Here is a 20,060-nt window from a genome sequence, read left to right on the forward strand (position 1 = left end):
TTTATTAATGGGTAAAACATTTCTCCAGTCAATGGAGATAAGTTATTTCCAGTGAACACAAAACGATGTCGTTTTGTGGTGGAAATCAAGGTATTTTTATAATTATAATTTATTGCAGGGGTATATTAGTTTTTATCATTATGATTTTTTAATCTTATAATCTCAAAACGACGTCGTTTTGAGTTCACTGGAGATAACTTTATCTCCAATGGTGACCGGAGATAACTTTATCTCTAGTGGTGACTGAAGAAATACTTTTCCCTTCCTTTGTTAATAACAACAAAATATTGAAGAAAAGATGGCTCAGCCCAAATATATTGAATCTCAATGTCTGAGAAGCATTACAAGAAAGAACAACTTATATTTTCATTCACTATAATAAACAAAATTTGAGAACAAAAATTTAATGGCTCAAACCTCAGTCCGAAGCTTGTCAGATTTTAATACTTCAGCACAACTGAGAGAGCAAAAGAACCCTGCGTTAAATCTAAGAATTTAACACTGATGGTAAGAGTTGGTTGTTACGTATGTTACAAGATGTCTCTGAACCATAGGGATGCAACCAAAATGCTTACAAACAGGAGTGCTATAAACCCATCCTAATTTTCCTAGTTGTTATTATGTATAAAAAGATTCTGTATTCTACCATGTATGCCCTAAAAGCTATTATTTTATGAGGTGCCTAAGCCCATCACCTTCCCAACCAAGCTTTAGCATCTGATCGACCACTTTCAAGCTTAACTGCAAGCAATAAGCAGAACAGTTACCAGACATAGTATATAGAGTATGCTTTAAGAGATATATATATATATATATATATATATATATATATATATATATATATATAGGGCTTATCATTTCTGCAGCCGCCGTAGAGAGTGTTATCTACAGCTGACACAGAAAAGTGGGCCCCACAGCGTTTTAAAAAAAAAAAAAACCAGGATCCGGTGCTGTATCCTGGCTTGCTGTAGGTGCAACAGCTGCAGGAATCATTTTGCCTATATACCGTATCCTTTTTTTTTTTTTTTAAAACGCTGTGGGGTCCACTTTTCTGTGTCAGCTGTAAATAACACTCTCTACGGCGGCTGCAGAAATGACAAGCTCATACATATATATATATATATATATATATGGGGCAGGTTATATTTACAAACTTTTTTGTTTACAAACTCTTACAAACTACTCTAAGTACGACCGGTAATACTTTAATCATGCAGTGTACGACCGATCATTCTTAGTGTAATTTGCAAAAAAAGTTTGTAAACGGATCCTATCCCTATATATATATATTTTATCATTATTGTTAAAAAATGATACATGGATAATATTTCTATTCTTCATTATTCTTTCCTCTAAATTGAGGAGTATATATACAATGAATATTTAACAACCAAGGCATAAAATCAGGAATTGATCTACATAGAAGCTAACAACTTAACAATCAACCTAACAATAAATAACAACTAAATTACAAAATAATTCTATTCTAAACAACTAGTTCCTATCTCTTGGTAACAATAATACAAAATTTATTCCTATTTTCAACACTCCCTCTCAAGTCGATTCATGTATATCAAGCATGCCCAACTTGTCAATTAATCTATCAAACACTTTCACTGAAACACCTTTAGTCAATACATCTGCAAGCTGGTCTTCTGATCTAACAAAAGGTATCTGGATTACTTGATTATCCAACTTCTCCTTGATAAAGTGCCTATCCACATCAACATGTTTAGTTCAATCATGTTGAACCGGATTGTGTGCAACTTCCACAGCTGCCTTGTTATCACAAAAGAGCTTCATTGGCTGATTATATTGGATTCCTAAATCAGCAAGTATACTTCTGATCCAAAGTAATTCGCAAATGCCATATGACATACCTCTGAATTTTGCTTCTGCTCTTGATCTGGCTACTACTTTTTGTTTCTTGCTCCTCCATGTGACTAGGTTTCCTTCTACAAATGTAAAGTACCCAGAAGTTGACTGTCTAGTTGTTTTGTCTCCAGCCCAATCAGAGTCTGTATATCCTTCAATGCAGGCTTCTTTATTTTTCGAATATAGAAGACCATTTCCTGGTGATCCCTTCAGATATTTGAGAATACGGTATACTGCATTCATGTGTTCTTCACTGGGAGAGTGCATGAACCTGCTTACTACACTCACAGAGTAGGCAATGTCAGGTCTAGTGTGTGATAAATATATAAGCTTTCCTACTAACCTTTGGTATCTACCCTTATCCGTTTCAACTTGTTCTGGATATATCCCAAGGGCGTGATTCATCTCAATTGGAGTGTCACTAGGCTTACATGCCATCATTCTAGTCCCAGATAGGATGTCTAGTGTATAATTTCTCTGACACATGAATATTCCTTGTTTAGACCTTGCAATTTCTATTCCAAAGAAATATTTCAGTTGTCCTAGACTCTTCAACTCAAATTCAGCAGCCAATTTTTTTTCCAGGAGCCTCATTTCTTCCATATCATCTCTCGTTAACACCATATCATCTACATAGACAATAAGTATGGAAAATTTTCCTTCATTCCGTTTGATAAACAGTGTATGATCCGAATTGCTTTGTCTATAGCCAAATTTCTTCATTGCAAGTGTAAGTCTACCAAACCACGCTCTTGGCGATTGTTTAAGACCATATAGAGCTTTATTAAGCTTGCAAACTGTATTTTCCTTTGTCTTCACTCCTTGTGGAACCTCCATGTATACTTCTTCCTCCAAATTACCATTCAAAAAAGCATTCTTCATATCGAACTGCTTCAATGGCCAATCTCTGTTGACTGCTATTGATATTAAGATTCAGATGGTGTTGAGTTTAGCTACTGGAGAAAATGTATCTTGATAGTCTATTCCATACTTCTGAGTGTATCCCTTTGCCACGAGTCTTGCTTTATATCTGTCAAGACTTCCATCTGCCTTTAGCTTCACTGTATACACCCATTTACACCCAATTGTCTTCTTTCCTTCTGGTAAATAAGTTAAACTCCAAGTTTTATTGCTTTGCAGTGCCTCCATTTCAATGTTCATTGCTTCCTTCCATTTTGGATCTTCCAATGCTTCCTGCACACTGTTAGGAATAACTACAGAAGATAATTGATCAACCATTAAAGCATATGGTCCAGATAGCCTATGAGATGACACATAATTACTAATAGGATATTTAACTTTCACATTCGGATTTGGTTCATAAGTGGTTCGAGGTATACCTTTATTTTGTCTCTCTGACCTTCTGACTTGTATATCCGGGACAGAATTTTGTATGCTAGGATCAGGTATTACCTCATTATTGGTTTCAGTTTGCTCTTCAGGATTGTCCATGGCAGGAGGTTCAGTTATGAGAGGTAGACATGGTGACCCTTCTGGTGTGGGGTTTTCAACATCAATGGAATTTATATCTAGATCAGCAGCTGAGTTTTCTGTTGAGGTGTTCCGAGGAGGAATGGCACCTGTGAGAATCGGCACTTGGAAGTGAAATTCTTCTTCTGTGGTCTGTTGAATCTCCCCTTGAGAAGAAGAATGGGTGACTCCCCCTGAATAAAAAGCTTCTAATTCCCGAAAGGATGCTTCAAGAGTGACATGCAATTTTTTGGATTTGGGATCGTAACAATGATATCCCTTTTGGAGATCAGAATATCCTACAAAGATGCATTTCTTCGCACAAGGCTCAAGTTTGTTGCGGAGTGGTTTAGGGACATGGATGTAGACAGTGCAACCAAAGACTCTAGGTTCTAAGTTGGTGACATGGGGAATAGAAAAGTATGATTCGAGTTTCTTTTGAGGAGAAAGGAAATTCAGTGCACTTGATGGGGTTCTGTTTATGATATAGGTAGCAGAGAGGACTGCCTCTCCCCAATAGAATGATGGAACATTCATGCCAAATAAGGAGGCCCTTACCACTTCTAATAGCTGTCTATTTTTCCTCTCAGCCAATCCATTTTGCTGAGGTGTATAGGGGTAGGATGTTTGGTGTTTTACTCCGTGAGAGAGCAAAAATTTAGAGAAGGGTCCATTCTTATACTCAAGGCCATTATCTGACTGAAATATTTGGATGGAGCTATTAAACTGTGTTTGGACCATACGATGAAAATTTTTAAACACAGAAAAAACTTCAGATTTGTTTCGAAGGAGTGAAATCCAAACCATTCGAGTACATTCATCTATGAAGGATACACAATAGTAAGAATGGGAAAGGGAAGGAACCTTAGCAGGTCCCCAAACATCCGAATGAATCACTTGAAAGGGGATACAACTCTTATTTGGACTGGGATAAAATGAAATTCGATGGCTTTTAGCCATTTCACAAATAGAACACTGAAATTCAGAGGGATTGCAACTAGAAAATAAACGAGGAAATAACCTTTTAAGGAAAAAAAGAGAGAGGTGTCCAAGGCGTTTATGCCAGAGCCAAATTCCAGAATGAGCAGAGGTAGAAATGCGGACTTCAGAAGGATTGGATGGAAGAACTTTTGTTGCAGAAGCAATGGGTGGCTGGGAAATTCCATCTTCGAGGGTCAGGAAGTATAGGTCGCCACGTCTAACACCATAGCCAAGAGTCTCCTGTGTCTGGACGTCCTGAAACTCACAAAATTTTGGCCTAAAAATGACAGTGCAATTAAGTTGTGATGTCAGTTTACTAACAAAGATCAAATTAAAATCCAGAGAGGGAACCACAAGAACCGAATGAAGAGTTATGGGTTTAGTCAGAGGAATGGTACCCTGACCAGTAATAGAGGCAGTGGCACCATTTGTAGTGGTGACCGTAGATTTGCTACAGGGGAAGCAATGTGTCAACGTAGAGGCATCTTGGATCATATGATCCGATGCTCCAGTATCAATTATCCATGAGTTATTTCTAGAAGTAGCAGAAAAAGCAAAGGGAGTACCTAATATCCCTTCATAAATTGCAAAGGACGCAGGAGGCTGGGTGGTGGAATCATCGGAGATGGGAGGAGTTTTCATCGAAGAGTGATTGTAGTTTTGGTAGCAGTTGAAGTTCGCAAATCGCAAAGCCATGGCCGAAGATTCGGATCGTCCTATCAGGATTATGAACTTTGTCTCTGAAGATCAATTGGTAGAAGCAAAAAGAACAAGGGGTGAACGAGTTGAGGACGGCACTGTCCAGAGGGATAGACCTCTCTACGAGATTCGAAAGGAAAATAAAGACAAAAAAGGATGAGGAATTTTATGAAAAGTTCAAGCATAGACCACCTAAAGCTTTAGATGAAGACGAGACTGAGTTTCTCGAAAATTATGAAACATCAAGGAGGGAATATGAACAAAAAGTGGCAGATGACGAAGCCCAACAAATCCGAAGCTTTCAAGCAGCAGGCGAAGCACAAGGAAGAGATTTTTTATTTTTTTTTTGGTGGGTTTCGGGTCAGGGAAGAAAAAAATTGAGAAAGAGGAATTCAATGGGAAATTTTAGTGTCCCAGGATCGAAGAACCTTTGGTCCATGTTAAAAAATGATACATGGATAATATTTCTATTCTTCATTATTCTTTCCTCTAAATTGAGGAGTATATATACAATGAATATTTAACAACCAAGGCATAAAATCAGGAATTGATCTACATAGAAGCTAACAACCTAACAATCAGCCTAACTGCAAGCAATAAGCAGAAGAGTTACCAGACATAGTATATAGAGTATGCTTTAAGAGGTATATATATATATATATATATATATATATATATATATATATATATATATATTTTATCATTATCATGGTAATAATATTTTGGATAAAATTGAGAGCTGTAGCCTTTTGTTAAGGAATGAAATTTAATATGATTTTGCATCTAATTTTTAGAATAAATGGGGGTCGCACACCAGTCAAAGTCGCACCACACTCGCTAGTGCAATGCAGCAGAATTTGATTTGTGTTATTTGGTCAACAGGCACACAGAAATATCTAAATCTAACATATTGCACAGGTGTAAATTGTGGGACTCCAAATTATATGCGAAGTTGATTACTCTTTTAAGAAACTAGATTGCAAGTAAAACACAGAAGTTTATCCCTTAAGCCAATTTACAAGAATCAGAAAAAAAAAAAAGTATTCACTCCAAGGACACTGCGAATATTTAAAAACAGTAATTCACTCGTAAGCAATGATTGATATTTGACAAGGATCCTTATCAAGAATGATTTAACTTACAGCTGGATCAGTGAAGATAATTAATTGTTTATCCAAAGTTGAAACCAAAAGATTTGTGTTATCCTTATTTAGAGCAAGAGCTGTGATATCCTGTCCTTCTCCCAGCTTTAATACATGAAATACCTAAAGAAAATGGTATAGTAGAGTGGTTAGCATTGAAGAACAGTCTGCAGATGCATAGTAGGATGGAAACAGCTAATGCAGAGTAGTGACTCATATGAGGTTTGAGAGAATCAGAAAGCAGAACACCGCCCCCCAAACCCCTCCCCCACACCCAAATAAAAAAAAAAGCTTGACCACGAAGAACATTTGCATTGCTTCGTTAGAAGTTAGTTAGTTCATTTAAAAACTCAAATCTTTAGGTGTCTTCTGTGATAATTCAAACAAAAAACAAAAAATAAAGAAAGGAAATAAATTAGACACTACACATACAAGGAAGGAAGGAACAGTCATAATTTGATCCTTGGTTCTTACAGAAAGAATGTTTTCTTATGGTGTGTGAAGTGAGGAATACGCAAAAAAAATCTAAAGTAAAGGAAGTTTGCATCTAGAGGAGACAATGGAAGAGTGATGTGAGGTAAAAGGTTTGACTTATTTTTGACATCTCAATTTAAACATCTTAACATTGTACCTCCAGCGTGTGCAAATCCAGGAAGCATATTGAGGGTGATGGAGCATTTATTCTGTTGCTCTCGTGAGTTTCTTCTGATTCTGAATTGAAATCAACAATACCTGACTTACTTGACTGCAAATTCAAACTGTTATTATAGGCTCTACCATTTTCTAGAGAATTAACCCCAATTAAAGCACTCCTCCCATCAACAGAAATTTCCATGCACCTAATGCTGCTAGAGAAAGATATTTCTGTTTTAGCAATCAGAACACCATTAAGAGTAAAGGTACTGAGAGTATGCTGCAATTCATTCCAAGTCATGACAACCCCTTCAGAGGAAAGGCAGACAGTATGGGCCACCACACCATCCAGCCTTCTGACTAAATGTCCCCTTCTTATAGAGTGCAAGAGAACATCGGATGAGTGGGAGCATGAAACAACTATTCCAAGATCTGAGCTGACACAACAACTGAGTATTTCACTGCGGTGCCCCCGAAGTACCTGTATAGGACCCTCAATACGACGTTTATGATTCTTTTCTATCCATAAGTGTGATGAAGAACTGGTGCTGGTAGAAGGCATTGTGCCAGTCCCAGTGGAAGATTCTGACATGACACTTGAGCGAGAAGTAAGTGCCCTATGTATTCTCCAGAGTAATACAGTTGTATCTCGGGATCCTGTCACCAGGAAGTTACTATCAGCTGAAAGACCAAGGCAAGTTACAGGAGCACAGTGCGCATTGGCTGTTTCCAAGGTTTTAGCTCCATCTGAGGATATTACCCGAATGCTATTATCGGCATGCCCACCTAATCAAAAGTAAAATTTTCAAATTAGATGCAAAATACCCAGCCAGTATAAAATAGCACCTACAACCAATGCAGTGCAAGTTGCTTAAATTCTGTGTAAGAGCTGAAAGGAGGAAGAAAACATAATCCAAAACAAAAAAAAGGAATATTTCCTAGAAATAGGATTTCTCATACCCATCTATCATGCTTTATAGGTTACAGTAAATGGTTTCATCATTACTTAAGAGTTTATAATGTTTTTGGCTTCTATAACCATTATGTCTATGATTTTGTTCTTGAAGGCAAGTTCCATTTACAACCGATCAATAAACTTGCCAAAACGCCAGCAAAATTTAAGAATCTATCTAAAGATCTGGCTAAATTTAATATATAGATTGCTGCAATGATTGGTGTTGTAAATATGAAAATATCTGTAATATTTGTTTCTTTTATTAGTCAAATTAATGTTTCATTACTTTTAGGATTTGACTTTAGGCCCATTAATTTCTTTATATATATATTGTTCTCCTTTGTATATATTCTTTTGAGAATTAATAATATTTTTCAGTTTTTCTCCTTTTAAGTTGGCATCAGAACTCGACTTGAGCGCCCCTCTTGCTTCCACAACCACCGCCTTAAATGCAGATACTTTTTTGGATGATTTCCGATCACCTCGCCGCCCTAAGCTGCTACCAAAAAATTTTTCAAGGACTTTTTGGACCAAGAAGACCACCTTTTATCTCAGAGTGTCCCAATCTACTGATCTACGGCAATTTCAAGACCGAAAAAAGACCCACGCACTTCCAATCATGCGTTCAAGCTTCAGTCGTGTTTCCAAACTCCGTCTGGCTACGTTTTCAGTGGATTTCCATCTCCGGTCACCCACAAACAGTGTCTCACCTTCTAGAGTGGCTACTCACCGGAAGCCCAGGCTACCCAGCCATAACAGAGCCCATACGCGCGACCTGCCTCTCTGTGTGAAACCCTAGGTGCATGACGGCTATTGGCGCCTCAGTTTGGTTTCAAACCACTGTGGTTGTGGTAGTCCAGAGTTCAGATCTGCCCTCAACTCCTTGATCAGACACTGTTTGGGTCATAGGTTTTTGATCTCATCATAAAAATCAGATCTTTTTGATTAATCTAACTATTTTATCACTATTTAGGGACCTCCGGTAACTCAAGCAAGTCTGGAGGCTAGTTTGTGGATCCTTATGAATACTTTTAGTAAGATCTCTTACTCTTGCTCTCGTGCTATACTTGGAAAGTACATATATACTCAATCTTTTCTAGCTTCTAGCATTGATTTTGAATGGTTATGGATTGTTGACTCTGGTATAACTAATTATATGACTTGTCAGGCTGATATCTTTTTCTCTTATCAACCCATCACTTATATTCATATTATAATTGTCGTTGATGGATCCCATGTATGAGTGGGTTCTGGTATCATTCAAGTTCAATCTTTCTTATATCTAAAAAATATTCTCCATGTTCCTGAACTCATAATCTTCTTTCCATTTCACAAACTTACCATTGATTTGAATTGTACCGTAACATTCTTTCGTACTAATTGTGTCTTTTAGGATCTCACTATAAGGAGGACAATTGGAGTTGCTAAGGAACATGGTAGGTTGTACTATCTCCTTCAAGAACATATTGCAAGTAGTACTCAGGAACAGTTGCCGGTGGCTCATACCTAGTCCACTTCAGAGTCTATGATTTGGCTTCATCACAAGCGTTTGGGGCATCCACCTTTTAGCCTTCTCAAAACTTTGTTTCCGACCCGATTCAATCACGTGTCTGTTGAATTACTTCATTGTGATGTTTGTGAGTTTGCAAAACACTATCGTACATCTTTTCCTTCTCGCTCGATAAAATGTGCTTAACCATGGCCTCTCTCTTTCCATCTTTCCCTATTACGCAAATCCTTCAATCTCATGTCTTTGGGTGTGTTGCATTCGTCCATATTCATAAACAACACTGCGTTAAATTGGATCCCCAAGCTCTATCTTCGTAGGATATATGCCCCCAACAAAAAAAGGGTAATTGATTCTTGGTATCACTTGTAGCATGCTCTGAAATGAGATAGTAACACCCACCTGCTCCTCAGTGGTTCATGTTTAACCCGTACAACTTGAGCATTAAGGTTTTGGGTTAAGATATGGTGTTGGCTTACTTATTGTGGTTTGTCATTTGACCCATTCGTGAAAGAATCTCTTGCAAAAGGTTTTGAGCTCCCCTATACCGTTCTCAATAGTGGTATAAGAACCAATGGTTTGGCTGAGCTAAGTATTTGGAGATGGTGAAGTTCCAAGGCCTTCATAGAAGGCTAATGTCACTCCAATACTTTAAGAGAAAACTTCTGCAAAAGTTTCCCTTAGGGGCGGTATGATGTTGGGCCTCACACTTGAGGGGAGGATGTTAGAAATATTCAAGTGTGAATGGTGATGAATTCTCACATTGGTTAAAAATAAACCAAATGAGGACCATATAAGTGCGAAAGACCCATAGACCTACAGCCTTAAGGTTTTGGGTTGAGATGTGATGTCAGTCCACTTATTGTGGTTTGTCATTTGCCCTATTCATGAAAGAATGCCTTGCAAAAGGTTTTTGGCTCCCCCATTCCATTCCTAACATTAGCAACTCCAACCGTCCTCCCCATGGTGAGATCCTAGATAAACCAATGAGTAGGAAAAAGGTGACAACATAATTTAGGTCAGTTGTAAGCTTATAAGTGGAGATCGGATTAGTGGAGAGCCAAGGAACATGAAAATCATTTTTTAGAATCAAGGAGGGTTGAATTTGAATGTTACCAAAATACAAAACTGATTTGTGGGATCCATCAGCTATGGCTATAGTATGGATACCACTAGTAGAGTGATATGAAGAAAAGGCTCAGCTAGAAAGTCATATGATCAGTTGTACTAAAATTCATAATCTATGAAACTTTGAAATCGGTGCAAGAAGCAAGAAGAAATGTAGGGTGTGTGATTTTACTAGACATAGCCAAAGAATAAGTGTCTGGAAGCTTACTAAAAGTATCAACGAGTGCCTTAAGTTGATCCAACTCTCCTCGTCGAAAAGTCACATATTGGGATGCTTTACCAAGATTCTCTAAAATTTGTTGCTTCCCATAAAGGAGAAAACACGTGTTTTGTGGGTCCAAACCCGTTATAGTGGATGCACCAACTTTCCATGGACAAAAAAAAGAAGGCAACACAAGAAAGAGAGTGGGTAACTACTAACGCAGTTTTCATAAAACCCAAAGAGCAATGGAAGGGCCAGGACTACACAATGGAGGTCCAAGAGAGCGAACAAACTTGAATCTTGACAAAAAAAGGTCGGATCTTGGCCAAAAAATTGAATCTTTATGCGTGAGGTCACAAACCCATGATCCAAATAATCTCTAATCGACAAGATAAGTACACATATGGAATGAGAAGAATGAGGAGATCCAAGAAAGAGGTGGTTAGAGACGGACGGACCCACGCTCCAGCAGAAGGATAAAGCGTGAATTTCACATGCAGAAGATCCTAACTGCCTGTGACAGTGCGTGGCGCTGCAGGATGTGATGTGCTTCTGGGGAGTTGTCGATCTGGAGGTTGCGACGCTGTATGCATGGTTACCGGAGCTATAATCGAGAAGGTGTGGCTGAAGTGATTTGACATGTTTGACTGGCCTTTTGGATGTGAAATAGCCGTAGAATGAAAGATCTGGAGATTCTGAGTCAAAAAATGTTCTTTTCGTCTGAAAAGGTTGTTGGAAATTTTTTTCCGGTGGTGGCTGGTGACCGGAGATTGTCGGGAAAGGAACTGGCACAGGAGGCAAGACAATAGGCATAAATGAGAGTCTGCACTTAAGGCGGCAATAGCGGAAGCAAGAGGCTCCTAGATCGAGAGCTTTGATGCCAACTTGAAAAGAAATTTGAAATATTGTTGCTATTGTGTAAAAATAGGTACAAAGAATTGCAATATCTATAGGGAAACTAATAGGCCTAAAGGAATAAAAACAAATCCTAAGAAATAAGGAAAAATAATCTAGCTACTAAAGGAAACAAATAATTATGCTCTGTCTATTAATAAATAATTAAATATTGGGAAGTTTCTTAGCATAGCTAGGAAAGAGGACTCTATGCATTATTCACTTTTCAAGCTCAATAATCTCTTGTGTGAGGGGGTGTAGATAGATATAATATAAACCATTAATGGGCATTTTCTTAACAGTTTGACCTTTTGAGTTGAAATGGTTCTTTACATGGTATTAGAACCTCCGTGACTAAATGGTCACAAGTTCAATCCTTACCGTCCCTTGTCTATTAATAAATAATTAAATATTGTCGAGTTTCTTAGCATAGGTAAGAGGGGCCTATGCATTGTCCACCTTTCAAGACTAATGGGCTCTTATATGAAGAGACGTGTTAGGGAAATATAATATAAAAAATCATTAATGTAGCCTAACCTAATAGTTTAACCTTTAGGGTTGAATTAGATCTTTACAGGTACAAATGCTATCATTGTTCGAGGCATAAGTTTTTTTTTTCTCCATAGTTTAATCTAAGACATTCTTCACTCGTCCTTAACTTCAGGGGAGACAAGTTTAAAAGCTTTGTCCATTTTCTTCAAGTCTAAGTCCCACTTACCTTTGCCCAGACTTCTTGAGTCAAACTCGATTGAATCTGTCTCAATTACTACACTACATGATAATTAGCAAGAAGACTTAGTTGACGAGGCTGATAATAAGTAGGAAAGCTTAGTTGATGAGTCTGGTATTACATGTCTCCTCTTAACAATGTACAGAAGGATGAGACACCCAAATTATTATATAAGGGGAAGAAACAACTCATACTATCCCACCAGAAACTACAATCGCCTGAACCATTGATAAGCACATTACTATTTCTATTCCTAAGCCTAATATTATAAATTCAGATGACTTACTCATTGCCTTAAGGGAAGAGAAAAGATCTTGTACCCAACACCCTAGCTCTCATTTTGTCTCTTCTAAGAAACTTTCTATGCAACATAAAAAATTTATTTCAGCACTCAATCCATTTCAATCCCGACATCAGTTCATAAAACATTAAAAGATAAGAATTGAGTAATAGCCATGCATGTTGAGAGTAATGTCATGGACAATACCAATGACTGATAGGAAGATTGATATATCTAGATCATACTAGATCTGATCTACCTTTTGCAGTTAACATTGTTAGTCAGTTCATGCATGACCCAAGGGAAAAACATATGCATGCAGTAGGTAGGATTCTCCAATTCCTTATGTCCACTCCAGGCATAGGATTGTTTTTTCCAGAAAAGGGGAAACCTATCCCTAGAAATTTATTATGCTGGGCCTGTAACTGATCAACGATCTACTTCGCGCTATTTTATTTTTGTTTGTGAAAATCGAGTAATATAAAAGAGTAAAAAGCAAAATGTGGTTGTTCGGTCGAGTGCAAAGGCAAAATTTCGACCCATGGCCCAAGGTATTTGTGAATTATTATGGCTGAAAGTCATTCTAGATGATCTCGTGGTGAGATGTGAAAGACCTATGAAGTTATTCTGTGATAAGAAGTCAGTTATCTGTATAGCTTACAACCCAGTCCAACACGACCGAACAAAACATATTGAGATCGACCATTACTTCATCAAAGAGAAACTAGATAGCGAACTTATAACTACTTCATATATTCCTTTTGGTAGTCAACTAGCTTATGTCTTGACCAAGGGATTTCCTTGACAGATTTCAAGAACTTACTAGCAAGCTGTGAATGATAATTATCTATTCCTCAGCTTGACGTTGAGTGTTGTACATATGAAAAATATTTATAATATTTGTTTTCTTTATTAGTTAGATTAGTGTTTCTTTATTTTTAGGATTTGGCTTTAGGCCCGTTAGTTTCTCTATATATATCATTCTCCTTTGTACATGTCTCTTGAGAATCAATAATATTTTTTAGTTTTTTTCCTTTCAAGTATTGGTCTATTTTGTTTTGCTGCTGCTTCAATTAATGGGTATTTGCAAATACTTGAAGAGTTTGGAACTAGTTTAATTTAATTTTTAAGATTTGAATAATTTTTTTCTCCGCATTCTTGTACCTAAATCTTTTTTTAACAAGTATTCCTCTTTTATTGAACAAAACAGGTGCTAGTGCATACTTGCAATGCTGCGTAGAACTTTATGTCGTTTCTAAAAGCTACTAGAACAAACAAAGGAAATACCAAGTGCTGTGTTAGAGATGTAATATAAAAATATTTATGTCTTTTTATCTAACAACTTAACCTTCTTGGATAGTTGGTTTATGACATGATATCAGAGTCTCTATGACTTTCCATTATTTTAATAAGAATTTGAATTTAAACAAAAGATTGGTGGTTTCGTGCATTGTTCAGGCCTATGTCGAAAAGGCTTTTGCAAGAGGAGATGTATTAAAGATTAATATAAAACCAATCATATGTCTTCATCTAATAACTTAAGTTTTTGGGAGAGTTGGTTCATGAAGTAATTTAAACATCTAGAAAAGCCCACATGTTCATCCCCTAGAGAAATATTCTTAAAAATTGATAAATGGTGTTATCCAAAATACTCCCTATGTTGCTAGGCATACTTATAAATCCACTCTGATGATTAGAAATTGGGAAATAATTGTCTCATTTTGCATGAGATAATCATCTCATGCAACAGAGACAAAATAGTGGGGTCCACTATTTTTTCTTTTTTTTCTTTTGAGTAAATACCCTTTTTGGTCCTCAGCAAATTTCACGATGCCCGTTTCAGTCCCTAGCAAATAAAAAGGCCCATCGTGGTCCCTAAGAAATTCAAAATAGACCCATTTAGTTGAAATCGTGGTCCCTCACAAATTCAAAAAAGACCCATATTAGTCCCTAAAAGGACTAAAATGGGTTTATTTTGAATTTCTTAGGGACCACGATGGCCCTTTCTATTTGCTAGGGACTAAAGCGGGCATCATGAAATTTGCTGAGGATCAAAAAGAGTATTTACTCTTTTCTTTTTTTGAAAAGTAGTGGACCCCACAATCTTATCTCTGTTGCATGAGATAATTATCTCATGCAACATGAGATTAATAGATCCCTTAGAAATTATATGTTAACTATTTATCTTGATATCAGAGATCATTTCACAAAAGAATACTAGAGGCAACATATCTTAACAATCCTAGCTTGTCTAGATTTACCAGTAATAATTTCTTTGTCGCATGTTATAGAAACGATAGCTTGGCTTCTAATTCCAGAAACAGGAAATGCCAACGCTTGGGGAAATTGCCACTCTTCACCAGTCCCAGCAGGCCCTTTGAGCATGCGCATAAGTGTCCCACCAGCAGAGCCAGATGTAGCTTTCCCATGTTGAAAGAGGAATGGAGTACCTTTGCCATCTGGTGTATTGGGTTGCCACTTGTGTTGGGCAACATGAGCTGCTGGTGCATTCCAATCAACAACCACAACAACATCTGAAGATGCGTGAATGGCAGCCGCAGGTAGATTGCAGTGTTCAGGGGATGGAACAACAAATAGTTTGACTGCTTTTGGGTTGCGGAATATTGTCTGACATGCAAAGAAATGTATGCATCATCACTATAATCACATGCACTCATTATCAATGGTTGAGGAAACATCAAGCAATAGAAGGGCATTTCAAAAACATTTCATCACAAAGGTTTTGGACAAATCTTAAAGTGACACCATCTTGTACTTACATAAGTCTACCAATAAGTACCGTAACACAATTGGAAACAATAAGAGTCAGAACTAATCAAAAGAGATAAATGGGGCTTTCGTTCTAGCTTGATGTCTAATCCAGGTTCATATTTTTTGCTCTCCTTTTAATGCTAGAGGGGGTTGGGAAGGGCTTTCCTTCTCACTTATTAAAATCTATTAAATAAAACTTGAGTTTAGGATATAATAGAGCTTGTTTGGATTCTCTTTTTTTTAAGCTAGAAGTTACTTTGAAGCTAAAGCTTAAAAAAGAAGAAGCTAAAAGCTATTTGGATATTTGTTAGCTTAAAAATACATATTCCAAGAAAGACCCCCCTCCCACTTTCTCTCTCTATTTCCATGGCTCTTCATTTAAAAAAAAAACACACAATTCAAGAAAAACCAATAAAAGCTTTAAAAAAAGCCTTTTTTCTTCATTATACAAAAAAGAGCTTTTTATTATAAAAGCTTTTTTCAAAACTTGTTTGGCTTAATTTCTACTTATAAAGAGAATTGAAACAGACACATATAGTTAGAGGTGTCAAAATGGGTTAAAGCTCGCGGGTCAGCCTGCAAAGCATTATATTTGACCCTAACCCATTAGGGCTTTTTTTGTGGTAGGGCCTGTTTCAGCCCTAACCCTCAAAGCCCTAAAATTTAGCTGGCTGGGTTAGGGCTGACCCGCGGGCCAAACTTTTTCTTTAATTAAAATTTTCATTATTTAAAAAACTAAAAATTATATAAATTTAAATATTTTTAAATATAAGTAGGAATTGTAGTGAATTTGATGGAGAATATAAGAAAAAGTGAAATATGAAAGAAAAGAAAATGAAGTGTAGAAAAAAAATAAAAGAAAGAATAAAATAAGAATAGTTATGAGCAAAGAGTCTAGGACCTATCTTAGATGCATTTTTAAACGTGGAAGTCATGAAAAAACAAAGAGTCACATGTTATGAACCATGAGAAAGATCATTCATAATCCATGTGAAAGGTCATGCATAATCTATGTGAAAGGTCATCCATAATCCATGTGAAAGGTCATCCATAATATTTTACAATACCCCTTTGGATGTATTCTACAATTCAACTCACCATTAGTGTGATAATTATAGAATATATCAAATGTCATGAAAAACAAAAGAGTCATGTGTTATGAACCATGTGAAGTTCATCCATAATATTTTACAACAAAAATTAATTTTTCAGTAGTGATATATTTTAACAGAGATTTTCATCTGCGCATCAATAAAAATAAATTTTTTATTGACATCTAAGCATGTTATACATCCAAATTTGTATTGAAACATATTGTATACAATGCACTTTGTTAATTTTGTGAATAATAATAACTAAAAAGTTTTTTGTAACGATAGTAGTTAAAGAAAATCAATTATTTTACTTTCAAATATATAACATACTAAGAGCAGTTATTTAATACTGGTATTAAGATAATTTTTCCATCATTACTTTTAGTTTTCTACTATAATTGTTGTATTTACTCCCGTGAGAAAATCTTTATTTGATGGCATCATTTAATAATGAATTTAGTAAAAGTAATAACTAAATTTTAACTTATATTAAAATTTTGTTTACATTTTCACTTGTATATTTATGTACAAATTTTATTTTATTAAAAAATTAAGTTATAAAAAATTTATAATTTGTATAAAATATGCTAAGAAAGTGTTAAAAATTCTTTTGTTAAAATATTTTTTAATGTATTAAATATGATAAAAAAAATTGTGAAATTATAATTTTGGATGACCCGCGGGCTGGCCCTAACCAATAGGGCTTTTGGCCCATGCGGGCCTTGATTATTGAGATTCATCTTGCCCTGCGGGCTTTTTGGCCCTAATCCACACGGGCTAGGGCCAAATGGAACGGTTCGGGTCATTTTGACAGCTCTACATATAGTACATGATTGCTAGTAGCTACTTTTACTTTAAAGCAATTGCTACTAATTATATAATATAAACCACTAAAGAGGCTCTCACCTAATAGCTTAAGCTTTTGGGTTGAATTTGTTCTTTACATGGTATCAGAGCCTCGATGTCTCAGGTTCGATCATCGCCGCCCCCCATTTTCTTTGTGGAATTTCTTAGCATAGGTAGGCTGGGCCTGATGCATCATCCACCTTTTAAGCCCAATAGGCTCTATTGTGAGGGGCCGTGTTAGAGATATATAAAACCATTAATGTAGCCTCACCCAACAACTTAAGCTTTTGGGTTGAATTGGTTCTCTTTATAAAGATAATATGTAAAGTCCACTTTCTATATATATATATATATATAATTACGCATATTAATTATATGTTCTTCATAATATTTTTCACGTTATATCTTTTTCAGTTTATGTTAAAAAGCTACCTTAATTTTGTAAAGAAAAACTCGTGTAAGATTATTTAGCTTTAAAAAGTTTTTATTATTACATATATAGAAGCATTTAACAATTAATAATGAGTGACCTTTTGTTTCAAAAATACATAATGGTATTAAGTAAATAGTAAGTCAAAGATAAAAAAATGAAGTGGGGTTTAAGTTTTGGTCAAGTTCGGAGTTCTCTATCAAATTGACAAACTTCAAGGTAGTAGAGTAATATTTACTCATAATGAAATTTATTTTGCTCCTAACATTATTGTTAGAAAATTAATATAAAAGCATTCATATATCTTTATCTAACAACATAAGTTTTTGAGATAATTGATTTATGAAATAATATGAAAGCCTCTATGACCAAAAGGTCTTGTCGAGTCTCGAGTTCAATCTTTGTTGCCCCGATTCTTTTACAAACAAGGTAGATAGGTCTATGAATTATTCAAACTTCAAAACCAAAGGGCTATTGCATTAAGGAGGTGATTTAGAATTATAATATAAAACTATTCATATATCTTCATCTAATAACTTGAGTTTTTAGGATAGATGGTTGATGACAATTATAAACCAAAACTAAATAAATCAGTCATTGCATGGCTAATCATGAATTACCACTTAGGCTGATGATTTCTGTATATAAATATATAGATATTGTAAAGAACCAATTCAACCCAAAAGTTTAAGTTGGTGGGTGAGGGCTTTTTAATGGTTTATACTATTCTCTAAAACGCCCCCTCATACGAGAGTCCATTGGGCATGAAGGGTGGATAATACATCAGGTCCAGCCTACCTGTGCCAAGAAATTCTACAAGAGAAAATGGGTCGGTGAGGATCGAACCCGGAATACGAGGCTCTGATATCATGTAAAGAATCAATTCAACTCAAAAGCTTAAGCTGGTGAGTGAGAGATTTTTAATGGTTTATACTATTCTCTAATAGATATTACAGAAGTCAAATAAAACACAAGGATAAGAATCAAGGGAAGCCATACTAAAGCAAGCGCAAATGATTGCTCAGAAAGTTGTAATTGTATCAATCAGGGTATCACTATCAAACCAATACAATCAATAGTTACCTGTAAATGCAGAACTTCTGCTAACGGCATCTTCTTCAAGTGAGGAACAGTCAGAAGTTGGGATGGTGTTTGTCCAAAATAAGCAATCTGATCTTGTGTGGCACGCTGTTGCACCTTGTCATGCACATAAGAAAGTAATAAGTTACAGAAACATGAATAAATTATGATGTGGTTGCGGTCTGAAGCGCTATTAAGAACGATTCTTGTAAATGTTTTACAAAAATGCACTCCACATACAAATTTATGATGCGTAAAGAGAAATATTATATTGCTTTCTTTTGGTCCTTCAGAAAATCAGTAAATACACAATTTAGTCCTTGAAAGATATACCTTATATGCTTTTAGTCCCTCAAAGTTTGTTATATACAAAATCGTCTCCAAATTTCTGCAAGTACTTCAAGTTAGTCTTTCCGTCAATAGGTCTTCAAACACCCTAACGGAAGCACACAAATGTGAAGTTACGAGGGAGACACATGCACTTAACATGCCAAATCAACTTCTCTTCTAGGGTTTTTGAAGACCAACTTAAAGAAAGACCAACTTGTTAGAACTTATAAAAATTCCAAGGCCAATATACAAGCAAACTTCTAGGGAATAAAAGTATGCAACATATATCTTAGTGACCAAATTGTGTATTGTGTATTTAAGAAAATTGGAACAAGATACAAATTAGGGGTCAATGACAATTTTAAGCTTGTTTGGTCAAACTTGCTAGAAGCAATAACTGGTCAAATTTCCAAGGACTAAAAGCACACAAGATATATCTCTCGATGACCAAATTGTGTATTTACTCTTAAGAAAATTTGAACAACAGACAATAGAGGTCACTGGATGATTTTAAGCTTGTTTATTAGTCAGAAGAGCGTAGTTACTAGTTGAAAGGGCATGATTTGACTAGAAAATGAACATCATAAAAAATGGAGTTTTCATGGTGAAAGTTATTGTCAACGAAGATGAATAGACCTGGGCATGGTACACTAATAGTTAAAGATATGAGATTCAATTTGATCTGATATTGGCTATTTGAGCTAGCTTTGTGTAGAAAATGTAAATGGTGCACTGAGAAGAATAAGAGAGATTTGAGAGTGAAGGCACGAAAACAAAGAGAAAGAGAGAGAGCGCAAGAGATTCTGAAAGTGTGATTTCAATATTATGAATAACTTGTACATAAAGTGCTGTATTTATAGACTAAGATGTAGACTAGGTTCTAAACTATAACAGAAACAGTTAGAGATAGTTGTAACAGATTGACAGCTGTTGTAACAGTTACTAACAGCTGTTGTAACAGTTATAAACTGTTGTGATATATTTGGCAACAGAATAAACTAATCGTAGTCCT

The 20,060-nt window shown here is 35.9% G+C and overlaps 1 protein-coding gene across 1 annotated transcript in view; it reads right to left on the reverse strand.

The window, feature by feature from the left end:
• Positions 1-479: 479 nt before the first annotated feature.
• The window catches only part of LOC133292600 (BEACH domain-containing protein C2-like), a 119,384-nt gene continuing 99,803 nt past the window's right edge, over positions 480-20,060 (reverse strand). The window contains exons 27-31 of the mRNA XM_061491025.1: positions 18,722-18,835; positions 14,758-15,124; positions 6,799-7,586; positions 6,168-6,290; positions 480-741 (exon numbers count right to left, since the gene is read on the reverse strand). Of these exons, the coding sequence (XP_061347009.1) occupies positions 667-741; positions 6,168-6,290; positions 6,799-7,586; positions 14,758-15,124; positions 18,722-18,835 (1,467 nt within the window). The 3' untranslated portion in view covers positions 480-666. The remainder of the gene's footprint in view (positions 742-6,167; positions 6,291-6,798; positions 7,587-14,757; positions 15,125-18,721; positions 18,836-20,060) is intronic.

The sequence above is a fragment of the Gastrolobium bilobum genome, unplaced genomic scaffold (assembly GCF_033153095.1).
Source record: "Gastrolobium bilobum isolate Gb01-03AN ecotype WA unplaced genomic scaffold, APGP_CSIRO_Gbil_v1 utg909, whole genome shotgun sequence".
NCBI classification, from domain to species: Eukaryota; Viridiplantae; Streptophyta; class Magnoliopsida; order Fabales; family Fabaceae; genus Gastrolobium; species Gastrolobium bilobum.